Source organism: Botrytis deweyae (assembly GCF_014898535.1).
Source record: "Botrytis deweyae strain B1 chromosome Unknown BDEW_015, whole genome shotgun sequence".
Classification (NCBI taxonomy): Eukaryota; Fungi; Ascomycota; class Leotiomycetes; order Helotiales; family Sclerotiniaceae; genus Botrytis; species Botrytis deweyae.
The window spans coordinates 445,528-467,075 of NW_024066222.1; the positions used below are offsets into that span (position 1 = coordinate 445,528).

At 41.0% G+C, this 21,548-nt stretch overlaps 5 protein-coding genes across 5 annotated transcripts; 3 read left to right on the forward strand and 2 right to left on the reverse strand.

Moving 5' to 3' along the window:
* Positions 1-1,330: 1,330 nt before the first annotated feature.
* EAE98_006843 (uncharacterized protein) lies at positions 1,331-2,740 on the forward strand (the record flags this gene model as incomplete). The annotated part of the gene is made up of 3 exons (XM_038954466.1): positions 1,331-1,692; positions 1,767-2,238; positions 2,339-2,740. 3 exons carry the CDS (start codon positions 1,331-1,333, stop codon positions 2,738-2,740), a joined length of 1,236 nt encoding a protein of 411 aa, XP_038809146.1.
* A 1,413-nt stretch (positions 2,741-4,153) lies between these two features.
* On the reverse strand, positions 4,154-7,032 carry EAE98_006844 (uncharacterized protein). The gene is made up of 2 exons (XM_038954467.1): positions 4,644-7,032; positions 4,154-4,587 (listed from the first exon to the last, which is right to left on the reverse strand). The coding sequence occupies exons 1-2, from the start codon at positions 6,712-6,714 to the stop codon at positions 4,571-4,573; spliced, it is 2,088 nt and encodes a 695-aa protein (XP_038809147.1). The 5' UTR covers positions 6,715-7,032; the 3' UTR covers positions 4,154-4,570.
* A 224-nt stretch (positions 7,033-7,256) lies between these two features.
* On the reverse strand, positions 7,257-8,743 carry EAE98_006845 (uncharacterized protein; the record flags this gene model as incomplete). The annotated part of the gene is made up of 4 exons (XM_038954468.1): positions 7,257-7,952; positions 8,142-8,337; positions 8,566-8,672; positions 8,741-8,743. 4 exons carry the CDS (start codon positions 8,741-8,743, stop codon positions 7,470-7,472), a joined length of 789 nt encoding a protein of 262 aa, XP_038809148.1. The 3' UTR covers positions 7,257-7,469.
* Positions 8,744-9,235: 492 nt separating this feature from the next.
* Positions 9,236-11,091, forward strand: EAE98_006846 (uncharacterized protein; the record flags this gene model as incomplete). Its single annotated transcript, XM_038954469.1, has 8 exons — positions 9,236-9,391; positions 9,453-9,580; positions 9,673-9,817; positions 9,877-9,919; positions 10,014-10,127; positions 10,220-10,261; positions 10,313-10,544; positions 10,608-11,091. The coding sequence occupies 8 exons, from the start codon at positions 9,236-9,238 to the stop codon at positions 11,089-11,091; spliced, it is 1,344 nt and encodes a 447-aa protein (XP_038809149.1).
* Positions 11,092-12,368: 1,277 nt separating this feature from the next.
* EAE98_006847 (uncharacterized protein) lies at positions 12,369-20,171 on the forward strand (the record flags this gene model as incomplete). The annotated part of the gene is made up of 1 exon (XM_038954470.1): positions 12,369-20,171. The coding sequence occupies one exon, from the start codon at positions 12,369-12,371 to the stop codon at positions 20,169-20,171; it is 7,803 nt and encodes a 2,600-aa protein (XP_038809150.1).
* Positions 20,172-21,548: the final 1,377 nt, after the last annotated feature.

The following is a 21,548-nucleotide window of genomic DNA, read 5'->3' on the forward strand; positions in this document are numbered from 1 at the left end:
TACCAATCATTTCCATACGGAGTAAGCAACTTCACACTCGGGTAAAGGATATCAACAAATCTTCCTCTCTTGGCTCCTTTTCACGGTCCGACTCGCTCGCACGATGAAACTTTATCAGAAGCCATCCAGCCCCAATCAATCCAACTTCTGCCAGTCAAACCGACACCGGTCACTCCTACTAACCTCGAGCTAACCTTTCATCAGGACCAAACCAACTGCACCCACCTCTCCATCAACCACGACCGCCATCTATTATAAGATGGGACAGGGGAGATGTCAGATGTCAGATGTAACATGACTCGATCTCTACCTACCAACCTAGTTAATTGACCTTACTCATAAGTTATAACCACCTGGCTGCTAATTATCCCAATGTCCATCCATCCAACCATCCAACCATCCATCTTCCCTACCATGTTCATGTTTCATCTTTCAACCTCCCTCTCTCCCCCTCCCCGCCCCCGGATAATCATCCTCATACAACATATTAATCTTCAATCTTCATCATCCCATCCTTCACAGGTAAATGATTCTCCATTCAGAAATAAATCATCATCAAGCAAGGATTCATCAATATAAGCTTAAATTCTTCAATCATATTTCCATCTTTGGACTAATTTTTTGATCATGTTAATCATTTTGATCATTTTAATCATTTTAATCATTTTAATCATTTTAATCATTTTAATCATTTTAATCATTTTAATCATTTTAATCATTTTAATCATTTTAATCATTTTAATCATTTTAATCATTTTAATCATTTTAATCATTTTAATCATTTTAATCATTTTAATCATTTTAATCATTTTAATCATTTTAATCATTTTAATCATTTTAATCATTTTAATCATTTTAATCATTTTAATCATTTTAATCATTTTAATCATTTTAATCATTTTAATCATTTTAATCATTTTAATCATTTTAATCATGTCAATCATGTCAATCATTTTTAGGTAAAGATATTCCGTAACATAGGTAACCAACAATCAATCCAAATAATCACACCACAACCGCAACCTCAACCTCACTCATCCCCAAGTAGGTATCCATTCACCAAATCTAATAGCCTCATTGCCAAGTGACTGATTCCCCGCCCTTCATCTATTAAACATTCACATACATAAGGTACATATAGTTATTCATAATTCTTTCCCTCAAGATGGGGCTATTACTCAGTCTTGGAATATTTCTTTTCTTTCGACTTTCTCTTTCGACATTCTCTTCCACTTTCTCTTCGACTTTCTCTTCTTCTATTTCCTCTTCCATTCCCTCCATCTTCTTCTTCAGTACACATTTCCTGAAACAAACATACACATATTTCATCATGCGTTTCCATCCCAGAGATGTCTTTGTTAACGGTACCATTACCGCAAATCTATTCGTTTCCTCTTACATTGGTACCATCAGTACCTTGCAATTATCCAAATCGTTAAATGGTTCATATTCGCTCAATACTTTGTCCGTCAATAATGTGACAACAGATAATCCTTCGTGGTTACATAAAGATCCCAAAAATGGTATCTTGTATTGTTTAAACGAAGGTTTAAGTGTCACCAATGGAAGCATCTCCAGCTTCACCGTTGCTGACGATGGCTCGTTGACTTTATTGGGAAATGGTTTGACCATCAGTGGTCCTGTTAGTTCGGTTCTTTTCAACAAAGGAAAAACCATGGCCGCTGCTCATTAGTACGTGTGATATTCTCATCTACATTCAGATTTTTCCACCACACAAATCAATACATCATACTAACAAACAACAGCAATGGTGCCTCTCTCACCACCCACAATATCCAAGCAGACGGAACTCTCTCCCCCCTCCAAACCATCACCTTCACCATGCCCGGCCCGGGACCCGATCCCCTCAAGAGACAACTCACCCCGCATCCCCACGAAGCACTCCTGGACCCATCCGAGAAATACATCATCGTCCCCGATCTCGGTGCCGATCTCGTCCGTGTCTTCTCCATCGATCCCGCTACCGCTCTCCTCACAGAACTCACCCCCTACACGGCTCCTCCGGCTAGTGGTCCCCGTCATGGTGTCTTTCACGTGACAGATTCTGGTGATACTTACTTCTATCTGGTTTCGGAATTGGCGAATACAGTGTCCAGTTTCAAGGTGACGTATGGAGAGGGCTCGGAGGGATTGACTTTTACCAATATTGATAGTCATGGTATTTATGGTGACAAAAAGATACCTGAGGGAGCAGCCGCTGCGGAATGTCTTTTGACTGTAAGTTTTTTTTAATACGTTTTTTAAGTTTTCATCAGCTTTTATTCATAAAGAGATAAAAATATCCAATAAAATTTCGAGTACACACTAACATCCCCAGCCCGACGGAAAACACATCCTCACCTCCTCCCGCAACGCCACCATTCTCTCTCTCCCTCAACCCCCCGCCCACCCCCTCAACAGCACCGCTCTTCCCTCCGATACCCTCCAAACCTGGAGTATTAACACCGCCTCCAATGGTACTTATGGTGGTCTCTCTTTCTCGCAACTCTTTCCTTCAGGCGGCATCTACCCGCGTCAAATGTCGATGAATAAAGCTGGAACGCTTGTAGCTGTCGCGCTACAACAGAGCGCTCGAGTCGTAATTGTAAAGCGCGATGCCAAGACGGGATTGTTTGGGGATTTTGTGGCGGATGTGCAAGTGGGTGATTTTGAGGGGGTGGCGGGCTTGAATGGTCAGGTTACGAGTGTGGTTTGGGATGAGGTGAAGGAGATTTGTTAGGTTGGGTTTGGGGTTTAGGGTTTAGATGGTTGGGTGGAGAGGGTTGAGAGAGTGGGGGATTTGAGCAGAAGATGAGAGTTAAGTGATGTGATGTTCATACCGGTTTTTGAATATTCATCATTTACTACTCATTCCTATTGTGGATGAAGAGAGAGTAAGTAGGAAGTTCAATTCTTTTATTGATGATATCATACAAACCATTAGCGACGAAATATCAACGAATAAACGAGTAGAGATACTCATTTATTCATGTACATATACATCACATTACATACATTACATAGGTACATACATACATACATACATACATTCAGTTTTCGAGCTATGAGTTATCTAGATACATATATTCATATATTCACACATACAGCGACCCACAAAAAATAAGGGCTGTAGCTTAAAAATACACCAAAAATAGCCATTTTTCAGTGTTTTTAAAGAGCTATAATTCTTTCTGAATTGAATATTTAGATTTCAAATTTTCAAATATAATAGAAATTTGATAAGATACTAGGTAATAATTAACAATAAACCGATAGAACATTTTTAGAAATTTATTTAATCTTTACGATATAGATATTATGATTTAAAATTGAAAAATATAATGTGATGAATTTACTAATAATAGTAAAAATATTATAAAATCTAATTTTTCTCATTCAATTGATTAATTTTTATTGATTTTCTCAAGACGAAATAATTAATTAATTAATTAATTAAAAAAAATTCATCTTTTTTTTTTTTTTTTTTTTTTTTCAAAATTAATATATATTTTTATATCATACCAGTATTAAAATTTTACAATGATGAATAAATTAAAAGGATCTCTAGATACCTAACCTGTATAGAAATAAAAAGCTTGAATAATAATTAGTTTCGTTTCTTGATCTTGTAATGAATGGGTTTTAACGATACGAGCGAGGATGACATGACCCCTTGAAGGGACTCACACTTTCGGCTCCACGATGGAAAAAATTATAGGAGCACGCACCCGTGGAGGGATTTCATTACTTATTACATAGGTACCTACTTACATAGCTCTACCAAATTCCATTGATTCTGCAATGAAACTGGAATCGGAATCGGAAGAAGGATTTTGCGTGATAAAGTGTAACACTCTGGGAAGGTGTTGGTTTGAGAGAGATACGGAAGACGTGGTTCCCACTATGTGTAGGCCCCTAAATGTCTATTTGTATTCAATCTAAAGAACTAACTAATAAAAAATAATAATAGACCTTATATAGGCACTACTGAAAGAACTAGTCTTCTTCGCTTTCGCCTAAATACCTTTAATACAGTTACCATTGTATTGAAGTCATTTCCTTGAAGTGAATTCCCTTGAGTGAATTCCCTTGTCCATACAGAAGGTGTCACAGTGTCACATGTTCTGCAATGCAATCTGGAATGCCACAGTGAAGAGGAGTAATACATTTCTTTCTAATACCTACCTAGATAGGGAGGAGGTAGTTGGGTAGCTACTATACTTACTACCCAAGTATTTACCTATCTATCTATCTATCTGCAAAACCAAACAACCAACCAAACAAACTCCACCAACTAATTTCATATCAATCCACACCAAAAAACACACAGAAAAACTCCAATATCAATTATTCTAGAATCCAGAGTCTTTTTCCTCCCCTCCATTTTCCCATTCTTCCTTAAACCGCTTTTAGAATCATTCTAGCTAATCAGTACCCGTACTGCTTGAAGAAATTTTCTGATCCGTCCTCAACCCCATCCTATCCAACCCTATCCTATAATACAAATCGAATTCACCACCTGCCATTCTTTCCAAGTATCCCTTCCCTAGTAATCCCTCGGTAGACGAATCTACCAATTCATCAGATCTGTTTATGCATTAGCCATCAAAATCATCTCTATCTCTGTCTTGATTAAAACATACCTCTTCCGAAAAGTGTTCTCTTAGCCCAATCCATCGCCAACAAACACCTGGTTCTAAAGCTCACACTCTGCGCAAAATAGACACTTCTCCAAGCATATACCGCCCAGAGTCCTCCCGCAAAACTCCATCCTCCTCCAAGATCAAAGACGGCCGAATTTCCCACATAAGCCAAACTACCCAAATGATGATATTCAAAAGCTTTGTAGATAGCTTCGTCCAAATCTCCATCACGCATATCATTAACTCTCATTCCCGGTTCTGCTCTTGCCATTTTATTGAATTTGTGTCCTAGATATTGACCTTGTTGATGAGCTCTCTGGGCGGTGGCAGGAAGCGACGTAAGTTTACTATCGATTTGCATGAGGAGTGCTCTTAATTCGCCAAAATCGAGAGTGCCGGATTGATCTTTATCAAACTCTTGGAAGAGTTTATCCACACGTTTGAGATGATCTGCAGCTTGAGGAAATCTCTTTCGGACTCTTTGTGCAACGTCTCGCCAATCGCGGAATGTGAGTTGGACTTTCTCAGGATCTTGTCCTTTTTCCCATGCGAGAGTTCGGAGGAAAGTAACCAAGTGATCAGCAACATTGTTTTGGACAGTTGCGCAGTCACCAATTGCATAGACGTCTCCTAATGGTGTACCATTTAGACGAAGATGTGTATCGGTCTCTAGAGCATGATGATTGGTTTGAGAGGAGCCAAGTGCTGCAGCAATTCTTTGACAGAATGGGGTTTGAGAAACACCTGTAGACCAAAGACAAAATCCCATGGGCAATTCTTTGATGACTGATTCACCATTCTCTCCCTTTTGCGTAAAGAGAATTTTATCTGGTCTGACTTCCTGAACTCGAGAATTGGTAAGAATATCCACCTGATCACGAGCGAATCTTTCCTCGGCGTATTTGGATACCGCTTCATCATATGTATTCAGAATATGACCTCTGCTCTGAATAACGTGGACGGAGATCTCATTTCTGAGAATACGAGGAAAGTGTGCTGTGAGATCTTCATTCAAAAGATCGAACAATTCGGCAGCGAATTCTACTCCAGTAGGACCACCCCCACTAACAACAAAAGAAAGCAATCTCTTTCGTTCCTCATCAGTTGTTGTTGGTAAACATGCGTATTCCAAATTGGTCAAAATCGAATTTCGGATAGTTTGAGCATCATCAATGTCCTTCAAGAAATGACAATTTTCCAATCCCTTTACTCCGTGAGGATTTGTTGTTGATCCAACCCCAATAACCAATTTATCGTATGGTAAATAGAATCGAACTTCTTTACCATCTGGACTTTTCCCGGCCAATTCTACCAACTTTTCCGAAAACTCAATGTCTTCTGCCGTAGCTCTTATGAAATGACCTTTAACTCTTGTAATAATCCGTCGAATTGGTTCCACCAGAGATCGAAATTCCAATGTGCCTACCGTTGCAGAAGGTAACATAGGTGTGAAGAGGAAATAATTGGTGGGCGAAACTAAAGTGATATGATAGTCATCTGGGTTCAAAGTCTTCAACAATGCAACGCTTCCCCATCCACCTCCAAGAATGACCAATTTTGGCTTATCTTTCTGCATTTGCATTTCCTCAGAATCATCATCGTCAATTTGAACTTCAGCGATGGGTAAATTCTTCGGACCTCCCAATCGCGGAGACAAAGCAAGCTCTGAGATTGAAATATCCGAGTAAGATAAATCTTCACGATATGTCGTAGCATCATAGACGAAGAAACCAATAACGCCAACTCCCAAGATTATTAACGAACCTCCCAGCAAAGCCGCAGATCGATATAGAAAGTTCAAAGCTTTTGACCTTCGTTGTGGTAAAGGTTTACCAGATACGAATCGAACATTTCGTGTTATGGGAAGTTTGCCCCATTTCGCCGGGTTTGTGATAGCTGTTAGAGGTCTTTTTGAACCCGTAGAGAACTTTTGACCCGGCAGAGAACTGAAGGATAGTGCAGATCGACTGACAGAAGAATATGGCGATCTGCGAAGTAGTAGAGAATGATTGCTGCCAATTCTCCCAAGAGATGAGGCGGGTTGGCGTAGGAGCATACTTGTGTATGTCATTAAACTTGCTGGTGACACTTTCTTTACTCAATTAATAACTGAAGCTCATAATTCAATTGAACATTAAGAAAGTAATGAATTAACAATTTGATATAAGAACTATTCTAGGGAAGTCGGTCTCGAGGCAAAAAAGAAGGTATTCGTATGGATGAATTTCTAGGTGTATGAAGCTTTTGCCAAGTTGTAGGGGAACGAGATTCTGGGCTTCTCTTTTTCTCTGACGTACTCATTTCACTCCTCCCCACCATCGCCCATCACCTTCAGTCCGTCCCTCCCGCTCACGGGTATCTCGGAGAATAGTCCCCACTAGATGCCGTACGACGTAAAGATGGACAAAATTTTCTTGTTATACTTCGAATGTAGAGTAGAATGTGCAAGTGGGAGTAGGTAACGACGATTATGAAGGATCAAAAACTGTTCTTTATTTTACTTCAAAGGGCTTCTTAATCGAGAAATGTCTATTGTAAGTAGGTAGGCATTGCTTCTGTCAATGAATGAATGAAATACACAATTTGGGATAGCACAAAGTTTACAAGAAGTATCATATGCATGATAAGTTATCAAATGACCTTTATATTAATTGAATCCGGTATCCGGATTCCTTATGTACTGATAAATAATGATTATTCCTACCGTTAAACGCCAATTCCATCCTATGACATTTGTGAAGAAGTTCTACCCGAAACAACTTCGAAAAGGGTATAATAATGTTGGCAGGAACCCAAACGCCAAATATAACCAATTCAATACCCCACTCATGTCATCATCATTGCTTCATTCATTGTTTGTTGTGCATGGGATCCATCACCATGTATATTATCATGATCATGGTCATCATTATCGAGACCCAGCTCGATAAGAGGCGGTATTTCCTTTTTTGCATCCCGTGCAGTGTTCTCAGCCCAGGCACGTAGGCGGACAAGATCTCTAATGGCCGCATCTCGACGTTTATTCTGAGATTGTAGTATAGCTTTGTTAACTTTATCTGCGACAGACCTTCGAAGGTCAGGGTGTATTAACGTAGCTAGCTTTGGCTCCAGGTTATCCGGCTGAAAGACTAGTAGAGCCATTGTCCTTTCAAGGTCTTCTAAAAAATCCGGATTGGTTGCAGCTCGAGGTGCAAGTTGAGTCCTGGCAAAATTTATGACAGGAGCGACATCACTGCCTGAAGACCGAATGAGCTCAACCAGTTGTAGTCGCAAGAGTGAAAAATGGAGGGCTGGATTGTTTTCGAGAACCTTTGGGTAACGTTAGATGACATTCAATGGCCATATGATGAAGAATGATGGTTGGGTTGAAAGTTGCTCAGACTGAGGACTGAAGTATGGTATTGTATCTCATCAACGACCCGAAGGCTATATGAGTGGTGCATGAACTTGTTTAATCATAGCAAGGAAATGATGAAGGAAACATTGAATAGTACTAACCTGAGGATCCAAATCATTTACTGCGTCGATAGCATCTTGTATGCTTCCCAGATGTATGGAATGCTGAATAGCTTGACGAGCTTTCACAAACTCTTCTGCTTGTTGTGGCTTAAGATTCGCTTCCTTAGAGAACCTTGCAGCTGCAGATGGATAACCTTCGGTTGTAAGATAATCTAATATCAAAGCATTGATGTCACTATTAATGAATATAAAGGTTAGCTTGGCTGCATATTATCAATTCATGTCAGGCTGGGGCGACAGCCAAATTGGTAAGAGTGGCAGTATATCAGTTAACAACTAATTTGTTCTCCGCATGCGTAATTTTTAGGAGAGATTCCCAGTTGATGATAGTCATCATATAAAGTTTGCCAATGATGGAGCTTCAATGAAGCAACAAGTGATGAAAGAAAAATGTATCGCCTACCTCTTCATTGGTTTTACATTGTCGACACGCTTTTCGAATGCTGTATGTGAAAGTGGACTCTCAAATGTGTTAAGTCTTGAGGGTGTTGCGGTAGCTGTTGAAGAGGCCTATCGTTTGAATCGAGTCAGCTACTGGTTGATATCCACAAAGCTATCAAGAGTATTTCTTTACGTACCATTCTTACAACACAAAAAATTATCTCTTGTCCATAAAGAGGTAGAAAACAATTGTAAGTGGTCTTGAAGTGTCCAGCACTGATACAATTATTACAAGTTTTTATTGGTGTGAATAAAGAAAAGATGATGGTTGGCCAAAAAAAATGAGGTTATTGGAAGAATGGAAAGGAAAGGAAAGCTTTGATTTGAGATTTCAAGTAGAAGTAGGAGCTTGCTCCAGAGTCTAAACCCTTATAGGCTAAGATTCAGACGACCTTACGTAACGGATCACGTGATCTATAAAAAAGACGACCGCAACCCCTCCTGCGCAAAAAATGTAATGGCTTAAAGTGTACTTATTAGGTATAATTGCTTCTGTATATATTGTGCTGCCGTACCCAAATTGCTCACTCACCTAGTCTTATGTTCTTTTTCTCTTATTAACATGGATTGCTGAAGCCTCCAGATACCTAGAACTGCATAACATAATCATCATTTTTCCACCGATATTCACAATGGCTGTATGTGTGAAGGAACAAGCTCACTACTCTCCTCCATGGGCTGGACTTAGTATCATAGGCATAGCTGGAAGTTCTGGATCGGGAAAATCTACTTTGTCTCATGCCATTATCTCTCAAATGAACTTGCCATGGGTTTGCATTCTCAGCATGGTAATTCCGTTTTTCCTCATTCCTATATCAATCGACCCATTAATGATTATGAAAAAAAAAGGATTCGTTTTATAAGTCGTTAGACGCGGAAGGGTCACGAAAAGCATTTTTGAATGAATATGACTTTGATTCACCGGACGCAATAGATTTCGATAGACTAGTCGAGATATTGCGAGACCTGAAAGCAGGGTAAGTGTTATCTAAGCTGCTACATTTTGAGAGAAGCAAATTACATGTATACTTTCTACTTTATACATTGTCATATTAATTTTGTTGTTTAGAAAGAGAGCTGAGATCCCGATCTATTCATTTGCAAAGCATGCTCGAGAGAAGGAGACTACATCAATATATTCACCACATGTACTCATATTGGAGGGTATCTTTGCATTATACGATCCTCGAGTTCTTGAATTGCTAGATATGAAGGTGATTTTCTTCTTCGTTCAGAGAAGGAGCTGAATTTAGGGAGGACTAACTTGTCTTAGGTATTCTGTCAAGCAGATGGAGATACCTGTTTATCCCGAAGAAGTATGATTTCTCCTCTATATGAAAAATGCATTTCAACCAGCTAAATGATAAGATCTAATTGCTTAACTATGACTCAACTGATTTGATTCGCTAGTCCTTAGAGATGTCGCAGAAAGAGGTAGAGATATTGAAGGTGTTATAAAGCAATGGTTTGGGTTTGTGAAGCCAAACTTCCAACGATATGTAGAGCCTCAGGGAGAAATTGCCGGTAAGTTCTCACATAATATACCACAAGATGAGCTTTAACGTTGATGTGTGGCTCCATCATGTTTCACAACAGATGGCTAATCCTTTGAACAGATATTATTGTGCCACGAGGTGTAGAAAATCGAGTTGCTATCAGTAAGTTTCACTTCCACTTCATGAATCATGCACGGTATTAATTTCCGATAGATATGGTCGTACAATACATCCAACGAACATTAAAGGAAAAATCAATAGCACACGTCGTGGCCTTGAAGAAATTGGGTTTGGGTGCTGAGGATGAGCCTCTGTCTAAATCAGTTCTTCTTTTGGAGCAAACACCTCAATTCAAAGGGATGAATACCATCATCCAAGATATAGGAACTCCAGCAGAAGATTTTGTTTTCTACTTTGACCGGATTGCTACTTTACTCGTTGAACAGTACGTTATCATTGTATTGTTTCAAAGTATTGATTTTTTGGTCTCATTCCTAACAAGTTGTAGTGCTATGAACAATATATTCTTCACAGAAAAGACTGTTGAGACGCCGATCGGTAACAAGTACCATGGTTTAATAGCTACGGGCGAAGTTAGTGCAGTTGTTGTCCTTCGGGCCGGAGGAGCTCTGGAAACTGGCTTAAAGCGGGTCATCCCGGATTGCAAGACTGGAAGGCTACTGATCCAATCGAACATCCGAACGGGTGAACCAGAATTACATTTCTTAAGTTTACCGGACAATATCAACAAACATGATAGTGTCTTGTTACTTGATCCACAAATGTCAAGTGGGGGAGCTGCACTTATGTCTGTCCAAATTCTCGTCGATCATGGAGTACCACCCGAGAAGATTGTATTTGTGACTTACACTGCAGGGAAAATGGGATTAAACCGACTTACAAAGGTCTTCCCTGAGGTTAAAGTTGTGGTGTGCACGATAATTCAGGACTACGAGGAGAGGTGGATCGAAAAGAGGTATTTTGGATGTTGATCATGACGAGATGGTTGGTAATAGCCTGGTTTGATGGATAGATCAGCGACTCACTAGTAAGTAGTATATATATATACATATATTCATAACAGGATATTGTTCCAAGACTTTAGTTTTGATCTGTTGATTAGATGAACCAATGGTATACTACTATCAAATGTTTTAATACCAATTCAAACAAAGCTTCAGGTACCAAGTAGACGTCGGTACTCGAACAAAGTTTATTTCCTAACGGTTTTCCATTTCGGGACTGGTATATAGTTTACCCTTTCTTGATATCCAAACCCCCACAATATCAACTTGAGCGATGTTTTGGAATCTAGACAACCGGTGAACGAAAAGAATAAATAGTAAACACTGTCGGATGGTTCCATAGATCGATTTCTCTTCCTTTCCATTACATTCTACAGTACTTTCTATGAATCATCATCCAGTCTTAGTATCCTGCCAAAACTTTCCTTTCCGTACGCTCAAGTCTAAAATATACCAATGGCTAGGATTTCATCATCACTATCTATTCTTTGAGCTATAGTGTGAATGCTATGACACTATCTATTTCCTTAAATCACAATGCAATTTCCGATTATTTCCCCTCTTTTGCTTTCTAGAAACATGGGTTTGTATTCGATCACCCAAATTATTGATACAAGTTGAAGCAGAGTGTTCGGTAGTGCGAACTACAGTTCAACAGTCAAAAGCTTTGGAGCATTCAAACGCTTTTGAACATTGAAACTTATTTATTTATTGAGGTTCCTTCAAAATTGAGACTATTTCAGTTACTGAAGTCAGACATTGAAGTCATGTCAGATATCGGAATTGGTACAATTGTCGAATCCATTTGAAATCATAATTGATAGGAATATTCTCAGAATACCGAAATTATGATAAGAAATTGGATGACACTACAGAATATTGGGACTATGGATTCGAGGGGGCTGCTATGCTTTTGAGCTTATGTTTCCTCATGTATAGTAAATAACAACCTTGATATCTAGATCCACCAAAGGTTAACAGACCAAACCACATATTAGTCTCTCAAATTCTTCTTGGTATCTTATAATTGACGTATAGCGTGTCATAGTCAAAGGAAATCAAGAAAATGGTTGATTGGAGAGTTACTAGTAAATCAAATTTGATCACCAGTGGAATTCTTTCTCATATAAGTCTATCCCTCTTAATTTCAAGCTTTTATTCTTTTCTACTTCCTTACAATCCAGACCACAAAAGATTCGAAACTCATCTGGCCTACTCTCTCCTAATTACAAGCATCGATCAAGATGCGTTGCAAAGGCATTGCCGTCATCGCGGCTGCTGGACTTGCTTCCACTGCCAGTGCACACTTCGAAAAACCATCCATTTATCATCCTTCTTCAATCACCACAGGCAAATCAGTTTCGACCCACTCATCCAACCCACCTTCAACTCATACACCTGGCTCAGGTTCCATTCATTGGTCCCATGAAAGCCCTGGTGAAACTTCCGCTTTCCATTCGAGTGTGATTTCTGTTCCAGTTCACTCATCGAAGATTGCCCCCACAAGTTCGAGTGCCCATTCCAGTGTAGCTGCTGTTTCGAGCCATTCATCCAGCTTACCGTTGATTCACCCATACTTAGCTTCAACCCATTCATCCAATGTTGTTTCAGCCAAAAGTTCAACTCCTCATTCTAGTGAAGCTACTGCTCATTCATCAAAATTACCGTCAGTTCATTCGTCATTGGCTTCGAGTCACTCGTCCCACGAGGCATCGACTCATCTATCAAATGTCACTCCTGTTGAAACTTCTACTGGTCATTCCGGTGTAGCTTCGATTCACTCCTCCTTAGCTTCTAGTCACTCATCGAAGATTTCCTCAATTGCAAGCTCGACTCACCATTCCGGCGAAGCTACCGTGTCAAGTCATTCATCAAGCTCACCATCGATTCATTCATCCGACGTGATTTCCATGCACTCTTCCTTGGCTTCAACTCATCTGTCTAACTTGGCTTCAATTCACTCATCCAAGACCGCTCACATCATAAGTTCTGCTGGCCATTCTAGTAAAGATTCGGTTCAAACTTCCTTGACTCATCACTCCAATACGATCCACAGCAAAAGTTCTGCTGCTCATTCTAGCAAAGCTTCAGTTCACACGTCACTGGCTTCCAGCAATCATTTTCATGCGATCCCTAGTTCAAGTTCTGCCGATCATTCCAGTAAAGCTCCAGTTTACACGCCCTTGCCATCGAGACATTCGAGTTTAACCTCAAGTCATCACTTCAACACAATCCACAGTATAAGTTCTGCTAGCCATTCTAGTAAAGCTCCGACTCAGACGTCTAAATATTCGAGTCATCACTCGGATGCTACTACTAAAAAGAACTCCATTGGTCACTCCAGTGTCACTCCGGTTCACAAGACTATACTTTCGAGTCACTTTTCCAACTTAGCTTCAAGTCATCACTCGGATGCTATTACTAGTAAACATACTGTTGGTTATTCCAACGTCGCTCCGATCCATACACCTTTGAGTTCCAGTCACTCAACCTCAACTTCGAGTCATCACTCTGATGCGAGCCATGTTTCACCTCCTAGTCATTCTGGTTTATTACCGGCTCACACGTCCTTGGCTTCGAGTCACTCGTCCTATGCAAAATCCATTGCGACTTCTCACCATTCTGGTGTAGCTTCGATCCACTCATCTCATGCGGAATCTGTTGCAACTTCTAGCCATACCAGCGTAGCTTCGTTCCATACATCCTTAGTTTCCAAACACTCCACCTTAACTTCGAGTCATCACTCTGATGCGAGCCATGTCGCAACTGCAAGTCATTCTGGTTTATTTCCGGTTCACACGTCCTTGGCTTCGAGTCACTCGTCCTATGCAGAGTCCATTGCAACTTCTCACCATTCTGGTGTAGCTTCGATTCACTCATCTCATACAGACTCTGTTACAACTTCTAGTCATTCCAGCATAGCCTCAGAACACTCATCTCATGCGGGTTCTATTGCGACTTCTAGTCATACCAGTGTAGCTTCCGAACACTCAGCTCCCCACTCATCCCACTCGTCCCACTCGGCCTCAAGTTCCAGTGTTCATTCGGTGCATCCGTCTAATGTGGCCTCGGCTCATCATACCAATCTCGCTTCGAGCCATTCGTCTCATATCGTCCATAGTACAACTTCCGTTATCCATTACGGTGCATCTCCGGTACCTCAATCTACCTCGACTTCCTCTCTTCATCCTAATACGGATTCTGCGCATTCATCTCAAAAAACCTCTGCTGTCCATTCTAGTGTAAATTCGGCTCATGTATCCAGCTTGGCCTCTTTTCATTCCAGTGTATCTTCCGCGCATAAATCCAGCTTTACTTCCGTTTTGCACTCTAGCACAGTTTCTACGCATTCATCCAATCAAGCTTCTACTATTCATTCTAGTGTGGCTTCGATACATTCATCCAGCTCAACTTCCGCTTCACATTCTATTGTATCTTCAATTCATTCCAGTTTAGCCTCGGTGCATTCATCCAGCCTAAAATCTGCTTCTCATTCTTCTGGACCATCGATTCATCCATCAAGCTTAGCTTCTGCTTCACATTCTAGTATGACTTTCGCTCATTCTAGTATATCTTCGGTTCATTCCAGTGGACTATCGGTTTATCCATGGAACTCAGCCTCTTTGCATTCTAGTATGACTGCTGCTCATTCTAGTATATATTCAGTTCGTTCCAGTGAACATCCAGTTCACCCATCAAGCACGGCTTTCCCCCATTCGAGTGTTGCTTCAGTTCATTCCAGTGAACATCCAGTTCACCCATCAAACACGGCTGCTTATCATTCCAGTGGACAGCCGGTTCATTCATCAAGCACGGCTTCTCATCATTCCAGTGTGGCTTCTGTCCATTCTAGTGAACAATCGGTCCATCCATCAAACACGGCTGCTTATCATTCCAGTGGACAGCCGGTTCACTCATCAAGCGCGGCTTCTCATCATTCCAGTGTGGCTTCTGTCCATTCTAGTGAAAAATCGGTACATCCATCAACCACTAGTGTTGCTTCAGTTCACTCTAGTAAACAGCCGGTTTATCCATCAAGCTCGAACTCTTTCCATTCTAGTATAGCTTCAGATCATTCCAGTGAAACATCGGTTTCTCCATCAAGCTCTGTGCTTCTTCATTATGGTGCACCTTCGGTTCATACCAGTGGACTATCAGTTCATTCCAGTGAGCCATCGGTTTCTCCATCAAGCTCTGTGCTTCTTCATTATGGTGCACCTTCGGTTCATACCAGTGGACTATCAGTTCATTCCAGTGAGCCATCGGTTCATCCATCAGCCTTAACTTCCGCTGTTCATACCAATTCATCGAATTCGAGCTTGCCATCCAAGATGACACCAGAGGAATCTTCTGTTCATTCATCCAGTCATATTCCTGTTAAAACCCCCACTCCTCATTCTGTGACTTCGGACTTACCCTCAAATACTATTCCAAAATACTCATCAATTGAAATTTCCAGCACACCAAGGGTTTCTTCTGCCATAACCTCAATCCCTATCCCAACTTCTACTCATTCATCTGATATTGCTATAGGACTTTCTTCGACTATAAAGTCATCGATTACTAACCCAGGTTACATTCACCCATCCAGCGAAGAATCACCGCACACAACCCTGGCCTCTTCTCCATTATCCAGCTGGGTGCCAGCCGCCTCTTCCGCTCATGATTCCTCCACTCATGATTCCTCTACTCATGATTCCTCTACTCATGATTCCTCTACTCATGATTCCTCTACTCATGATTCCTCTACTCATGATTCCTCTACTCATGATTCCTCTACTCACGTTCCCTCTACTTATAGTCCTTCCACTTCTGGTCCTTCTACTCCTGAATTCACTACCCCGGGTACCAGTGTGTCAATGCCAGTCGACTCTGTATCAGCATGGTCATCAAGTCTCATGACTTCTCAAACCAGTTCCATCCCAATTTATGTCAAGCCACAAACTTCAAAGTCAAGTATTATTAATTATGGCCCTACCGAAACCGGGGGGTCCGTACCAAATAATGTTACCACACATGCCTCAAAATCTTCTACGATTTCCTCAATTACTTTATCTAGTCAAAGCAGTACTGAATTTGTCGGATACACAAAGACAAATGGATGGGCTCCTTATACATACTCCTCATCATCCAGCAAGACTACAAGTGAAACTGAGAAGGAGAAATCTAAAACTGCCTCTTCACCAAGTATTTCAGCATCCCATGAAGCCTATCAATATGGATCAATTACTTCCGAATCATATCCAAGTGCTTCAGCCAAATCAACAGAAACCGATAGCACAGTCGCAGCTGGAATTTCTTCTACTTCATCGGACTCTTCGGTCTCCAAAATCCCTCATGTCTCAACCTTCTCATCGATTCCAATGTATTCTACTCCATCCTTTAATTCTTCAAAATCTAAATGGACTGATACTACAACTGCAATTGGAGCGTCTTCTACCCTATCGAGTGAAAGCTCGTCTGTTCTATCTGATTCTTCTACACTTGAAGTCTCTTCTGATGTCCCAACAACGACACAATCACAAAGCCACCAGACCACCAACATTCCATCAACAAAACAATCAATCGATCACCAGACTACCCATGTCACATCAAGTATTGTGGAATCACACAGCCACTGGACTACCCATGTTCCGTCCACACAATCGTTCTATCACTATACTACCGATGTCCCATCAAGTGTTGTTGAACAATCATCTGTAACTCGAGGATATCAAAGTGTGTCGGTAACTTCAGCTGCTACCTCATCGTCTACCAGTGGTAATACCTTCAAATCAGGTGAAACTCTATCCAGCTCTACTGGTGCAAGTTATTCAAACACACATACTTTCCCAGTATCTGCCTCAACTGCTCCGTCATCCGTGTCATCATTCCCAGGATCAGCAGCTACCACTGTGCCCTCTTCTGGTTCAATCAGTGCATCTAGTCTTTCAGGATATGGAGCTGGAATTCCTTCTACGCTATCCACTTCTCTTGGTGGAGCTTCTCCAACCTCATCCAGCTCTTCTAATAGAATTACTCATACTCCAATACTCTCACCTATTCATGAATTTCCACCTACTTCATCGACCCATAGCGGCCCGTGTATAGCTAGTCACGGAGGTCCATGTGTCCCATTCATTCATGGAGGTCCATACACCTCCTTGGCACATAATAATACTTCAACACATGGTATCTCTTCAACGGATGTTATCTCTTCGATGACACACAGTGTAACTTCAGAACATGGTATTCATTCAACAATACACAGTGTGTCTTCTGCAGATAGCATATCCTCCACACATTCTTCCGCACACAGTGCCTCTTGGACGCATAGTGCCTCTTGGACGCATAGTGCCTCTTCCACACATAGTACTCCTTGGATGCATAGTGTCCATCCGACGCACAGTACCTCCTCCAAGCATGATATCCATTCGACGCATATCCCTTCCAATCATGCTTCCACACATGGTATATCTTCCACATACATTGCCTCTTCAAAGCATGATATCCATTCGACGTATATTGCCTCTTCAGAGCATAATGTCCATTCGACGTACAATGCCTCTTCCACACATACTTCCACCCACAGTATCGTTTCCACACATAGTGTCTCTTCTACACATAACATCCCTTCGAAAACACACAGTGCCTCTTCCGCATATAGTACTCCTTGGATGCACAGTGTATATCCAACACACAGTACCTCCTCTAAGCACAATACCCATTCGACGCACAAGATCCCTTCCAATAATACTTCTACACATGGTATATCCTCCACACACGTTGCCTCTTCTTCGGAGCATGATGTCCATTCCACGTACAGTACCTCTTCGACGTATAGTGCATCTTCCACACATGATGCCCCATGGAAAACACACCATGTCCCTTTCAATCATACTTCCACACATAGTGTATCTTCAACACACATTGCCTCTTCGGAGTATGATATCCATTCGACCTATGGTGCTTCTTCGAAACATTCTTCCACCCATAGTGTCTTTTCTACACATGATACCCCTTCGAAAACACACAGTGCCTCTTCCACACACATTACCCCTTCTATACACAATATCTCTTCGACGCATGATTCCACACATAGCGTATCCTCCACAAATGGTAACCCTGCCACACATACTTCAACGCACGACATCCATTCGACACACGATATTCCTTTGACGCACAGCATGTCTTCAACACATAAGATTTCTTCCGCTGAATCAACTTTATCTATACCTTCCTCGTCTTCAACCCACGAGATACCTGTTCCATCTACTCATAATAGTCCATGTATATCATCTGTCCATGGAGGTTCATGCAGCCCGTCAATTGTTACCGTTACTTCCACTCTATTAACCTCCTCTGGACCTTCCACTTCTTCTATACCTGGGATTTCACCCATACCATCTACCCATGGTAGTTCATGTATTCCACATATTCATGGAGGCTCATGTACCGAATCTGTTCATGAAATTTCTTCTGCTCCATCAACTACACCTATGCCTTCCACCTCCACTAGCCACGAAGTACCACCCACTCCATCTGACTATAGTAGTTCATGTATTCCACATATCCATGGAGGTTCGTGCACTCAATCGATTCAAATTACTTCGACTTTATCCAAACCTTCAACCCCTTCTGTCCATGAAGTCTCACCTGTCTGGTCTACCCATCAACCTTCATGTATCCCTGACATCCATGGAGGTTCATGCACCCAATCGATTCAAATTACTTCGACTTTATCCAAGCATTCCACCTCTTCTATCCATGAAGCCTCGCCTGCTTCATCTACCCATGAAATTTCATGCATCCCACATATCCATGGAGGCTCATGCACCAAGCCTATTCATGATGTATCTCCTACTCCATCAACTTTACCCAAACCTTCAATATCTTCTGTTCATGAAGTCCCACCTGTCTCTACACATGAAAGTTCATCCACCCATCAAGGCTCATGTATCCCTCACATCCATGGAGGCTCATGTACCGAGTCCACACATAGTCTTTCTTCTACTCCGTCAATTGTATCGAAACCTCCCACTTCTTCCATCCACGAAGTTCCACCCGTTTTATCTACCCACGAAAGTTCACCTCCTCAATATGGTCCTTGTATCCCTCACATCCATGGAGATTCATGCACCAAGTCCTCCGTTACTCCACACCAAAGCTCGTTCACCACTTCGATATCGGCCCCCGCCACTTCCAAAACTAACTCCGCCGTACCATCTACATACACTGTAAAACCAGGTGATGTTCTTTTCAGTGTTGCTAAAGATAATGGAATCCCGTTGGCTACTCTCGAGGCTTTGAATCCACAAATCACAAACCCAGATTTACTACAACCTGGACAGGTTATCAACCTTAAACCTCATACCCTACCCTCACCAAGTACATATACTGTCAAAAAAGGAGATAGTTTGTACAGCATATCCAAAGGATTAGGGATTTCATTGGCTGAACTCAAAGCCACAAATCCAGAAATTTCTAACTTTGAATTGATTCAACCTGGACAAATAATCAAGCTCCCCTCTAATGGCGCTACCGTTATTGTGAAACCAGGAGATACTCTCAGTTCATTGGCCACTGCAAACAAAGTTTCACTCCAAGCCTTGGAAGCCGCCAATCCAGGTATTCATGACTACAATTCCATTGCTCCAGGTCAAACCATCAACATCCCACCAAGTAATGCTGCCCACGGTAAAGATCATACACACGTCGTTAAACCAGGAGATACACTCACCGATATCGCCAATGCCAACGGTATCACTCTTGACACTTTGAAAGCCGCCAATCCAAACATCGTTATGGTCAACTCACTCTGGCCTGGCGAGACTGTGAAAATCCCCAGTACCGGTGGAGACAACCACAAAACTTACACTGTTAAACCAAAAGATACCTTGTTTGATTTGGCGCATAAATTTGAAGTCACCCTCAAAGATCTCAAGCATGCCAATCCACATATTCAGAATTTTGAACAGATCAAACCAGGAGACGTCATTAACGTCCCCGAGCACAAGCCAAAGTCAAAGAGAAGACTTAATAGTGTTAAGTTCAGATCTTTATTCTAATTGTAAGATTGATGTTTTATGAAGAGGTATGTTCGATCAATTATTTATCATGACTTTGATAATCTAGAGTGATTACTGACCCAATCTCTTTGCAAATAGATGTATGAATAATGATTGATGAAGTTTAATCTTAATTACGCTCGTATTTTCCATCCTTCACAAAGAAAGACATCATTATATTTCGATCGCTCGAAAAATTCCACTCCCAAAAGTCGTTTCCTTATTATACATTTCCAATTCTGTTTTGTCCAGAGATCGCCATGGGGCGGCAACTCGGACATGGTCAGCGAAGCTCACTCTTTTTGCATCTTCTATTTCTAGATTTAGACTTGTGGTAGACAAAAGCCCGACCTTTTTATTTTCAATTCTTGTAACAGAGTGTGCAGCAGACACTTTGAATATTTTATATGTTAATTGGCCTCTTTTCTTCTCGCCTATTAACACCACTCTTTCCGATTTATGAGCCGTCTCTCTTGAGGTGGACAATTTATGATTCTTATATAGACACTTAGAAAATATAGACAACAGTACTCTCCTTAATTATACATCTTTCTATTTGCTTGTGCACCGACGATCGAATCTTGAATCCGAGTGACTATTTTTCCTCGCATATGTGAGATGTTTCAACAACCATTTCAAAAACTAACCCGAGGACAGTATAATTCCAAGAGCCAAAAAGCAAATTCGAGCAAAGTAATCCCATTCTCATAGCGTACTAAATCACGCATCACACATCCTACATTTCCCACTCTCAAATCTGTCATCGTCAGAGACAAGAAATAACCGACTACCAAGGGGTTAGACTCTTTGATCAACGAGATCATCATTAGATCACCAAAAACTAAAACTAGCTCGCTAATTAGCGAAAGAAGATCTACACTTGCCTGGGGAGCTAATATTACAAAGCTCCAGATGAATAAAATAAATCACATATCAATTAGATTCTTGTCAAGAAAGCTGAGGCATTTGAATATCAAATCTGGATGGGAATAAAAGTATTTAGTTGTTCAAATCCCATTAAGAGATTGAAATTGTCTAATTGTTCAACTTGAATTGAGAAATTGAAAGTATGCAGTTGTCAGATTAAAATTCATTCATGAAAAGCATGTAGTAGAGATCAATATGTTGAATACGATTGTATATCTCATATAGTTCTACTTCAACAGTATATTATAATATAGACAGCTTTCTCACATTTATTTAGATACTCCGTATCAATAGCATATGAGAACAATTCCTTCATCGCGTACGTTTGTACTGCTAAACCCAACGTCATCAGGTCCGAGCTCCCTAACCAAATTTAAGCTTTCTAACCTCCATCTCCATCTCCCCAATCCCCAATCCTGCACAAACAGTAAACACACCTACCCAACCCCC

Bases quoted from the DNA above. Each gene is read 5' to 3' on its own strand.
- EAE98_006844 (XM_038954467.1), bottom strand. From the start codon at position 6,714: ATGACATACACAAGTATGCTCCTACGCCAACCCGCCTCATCTCTTGGG.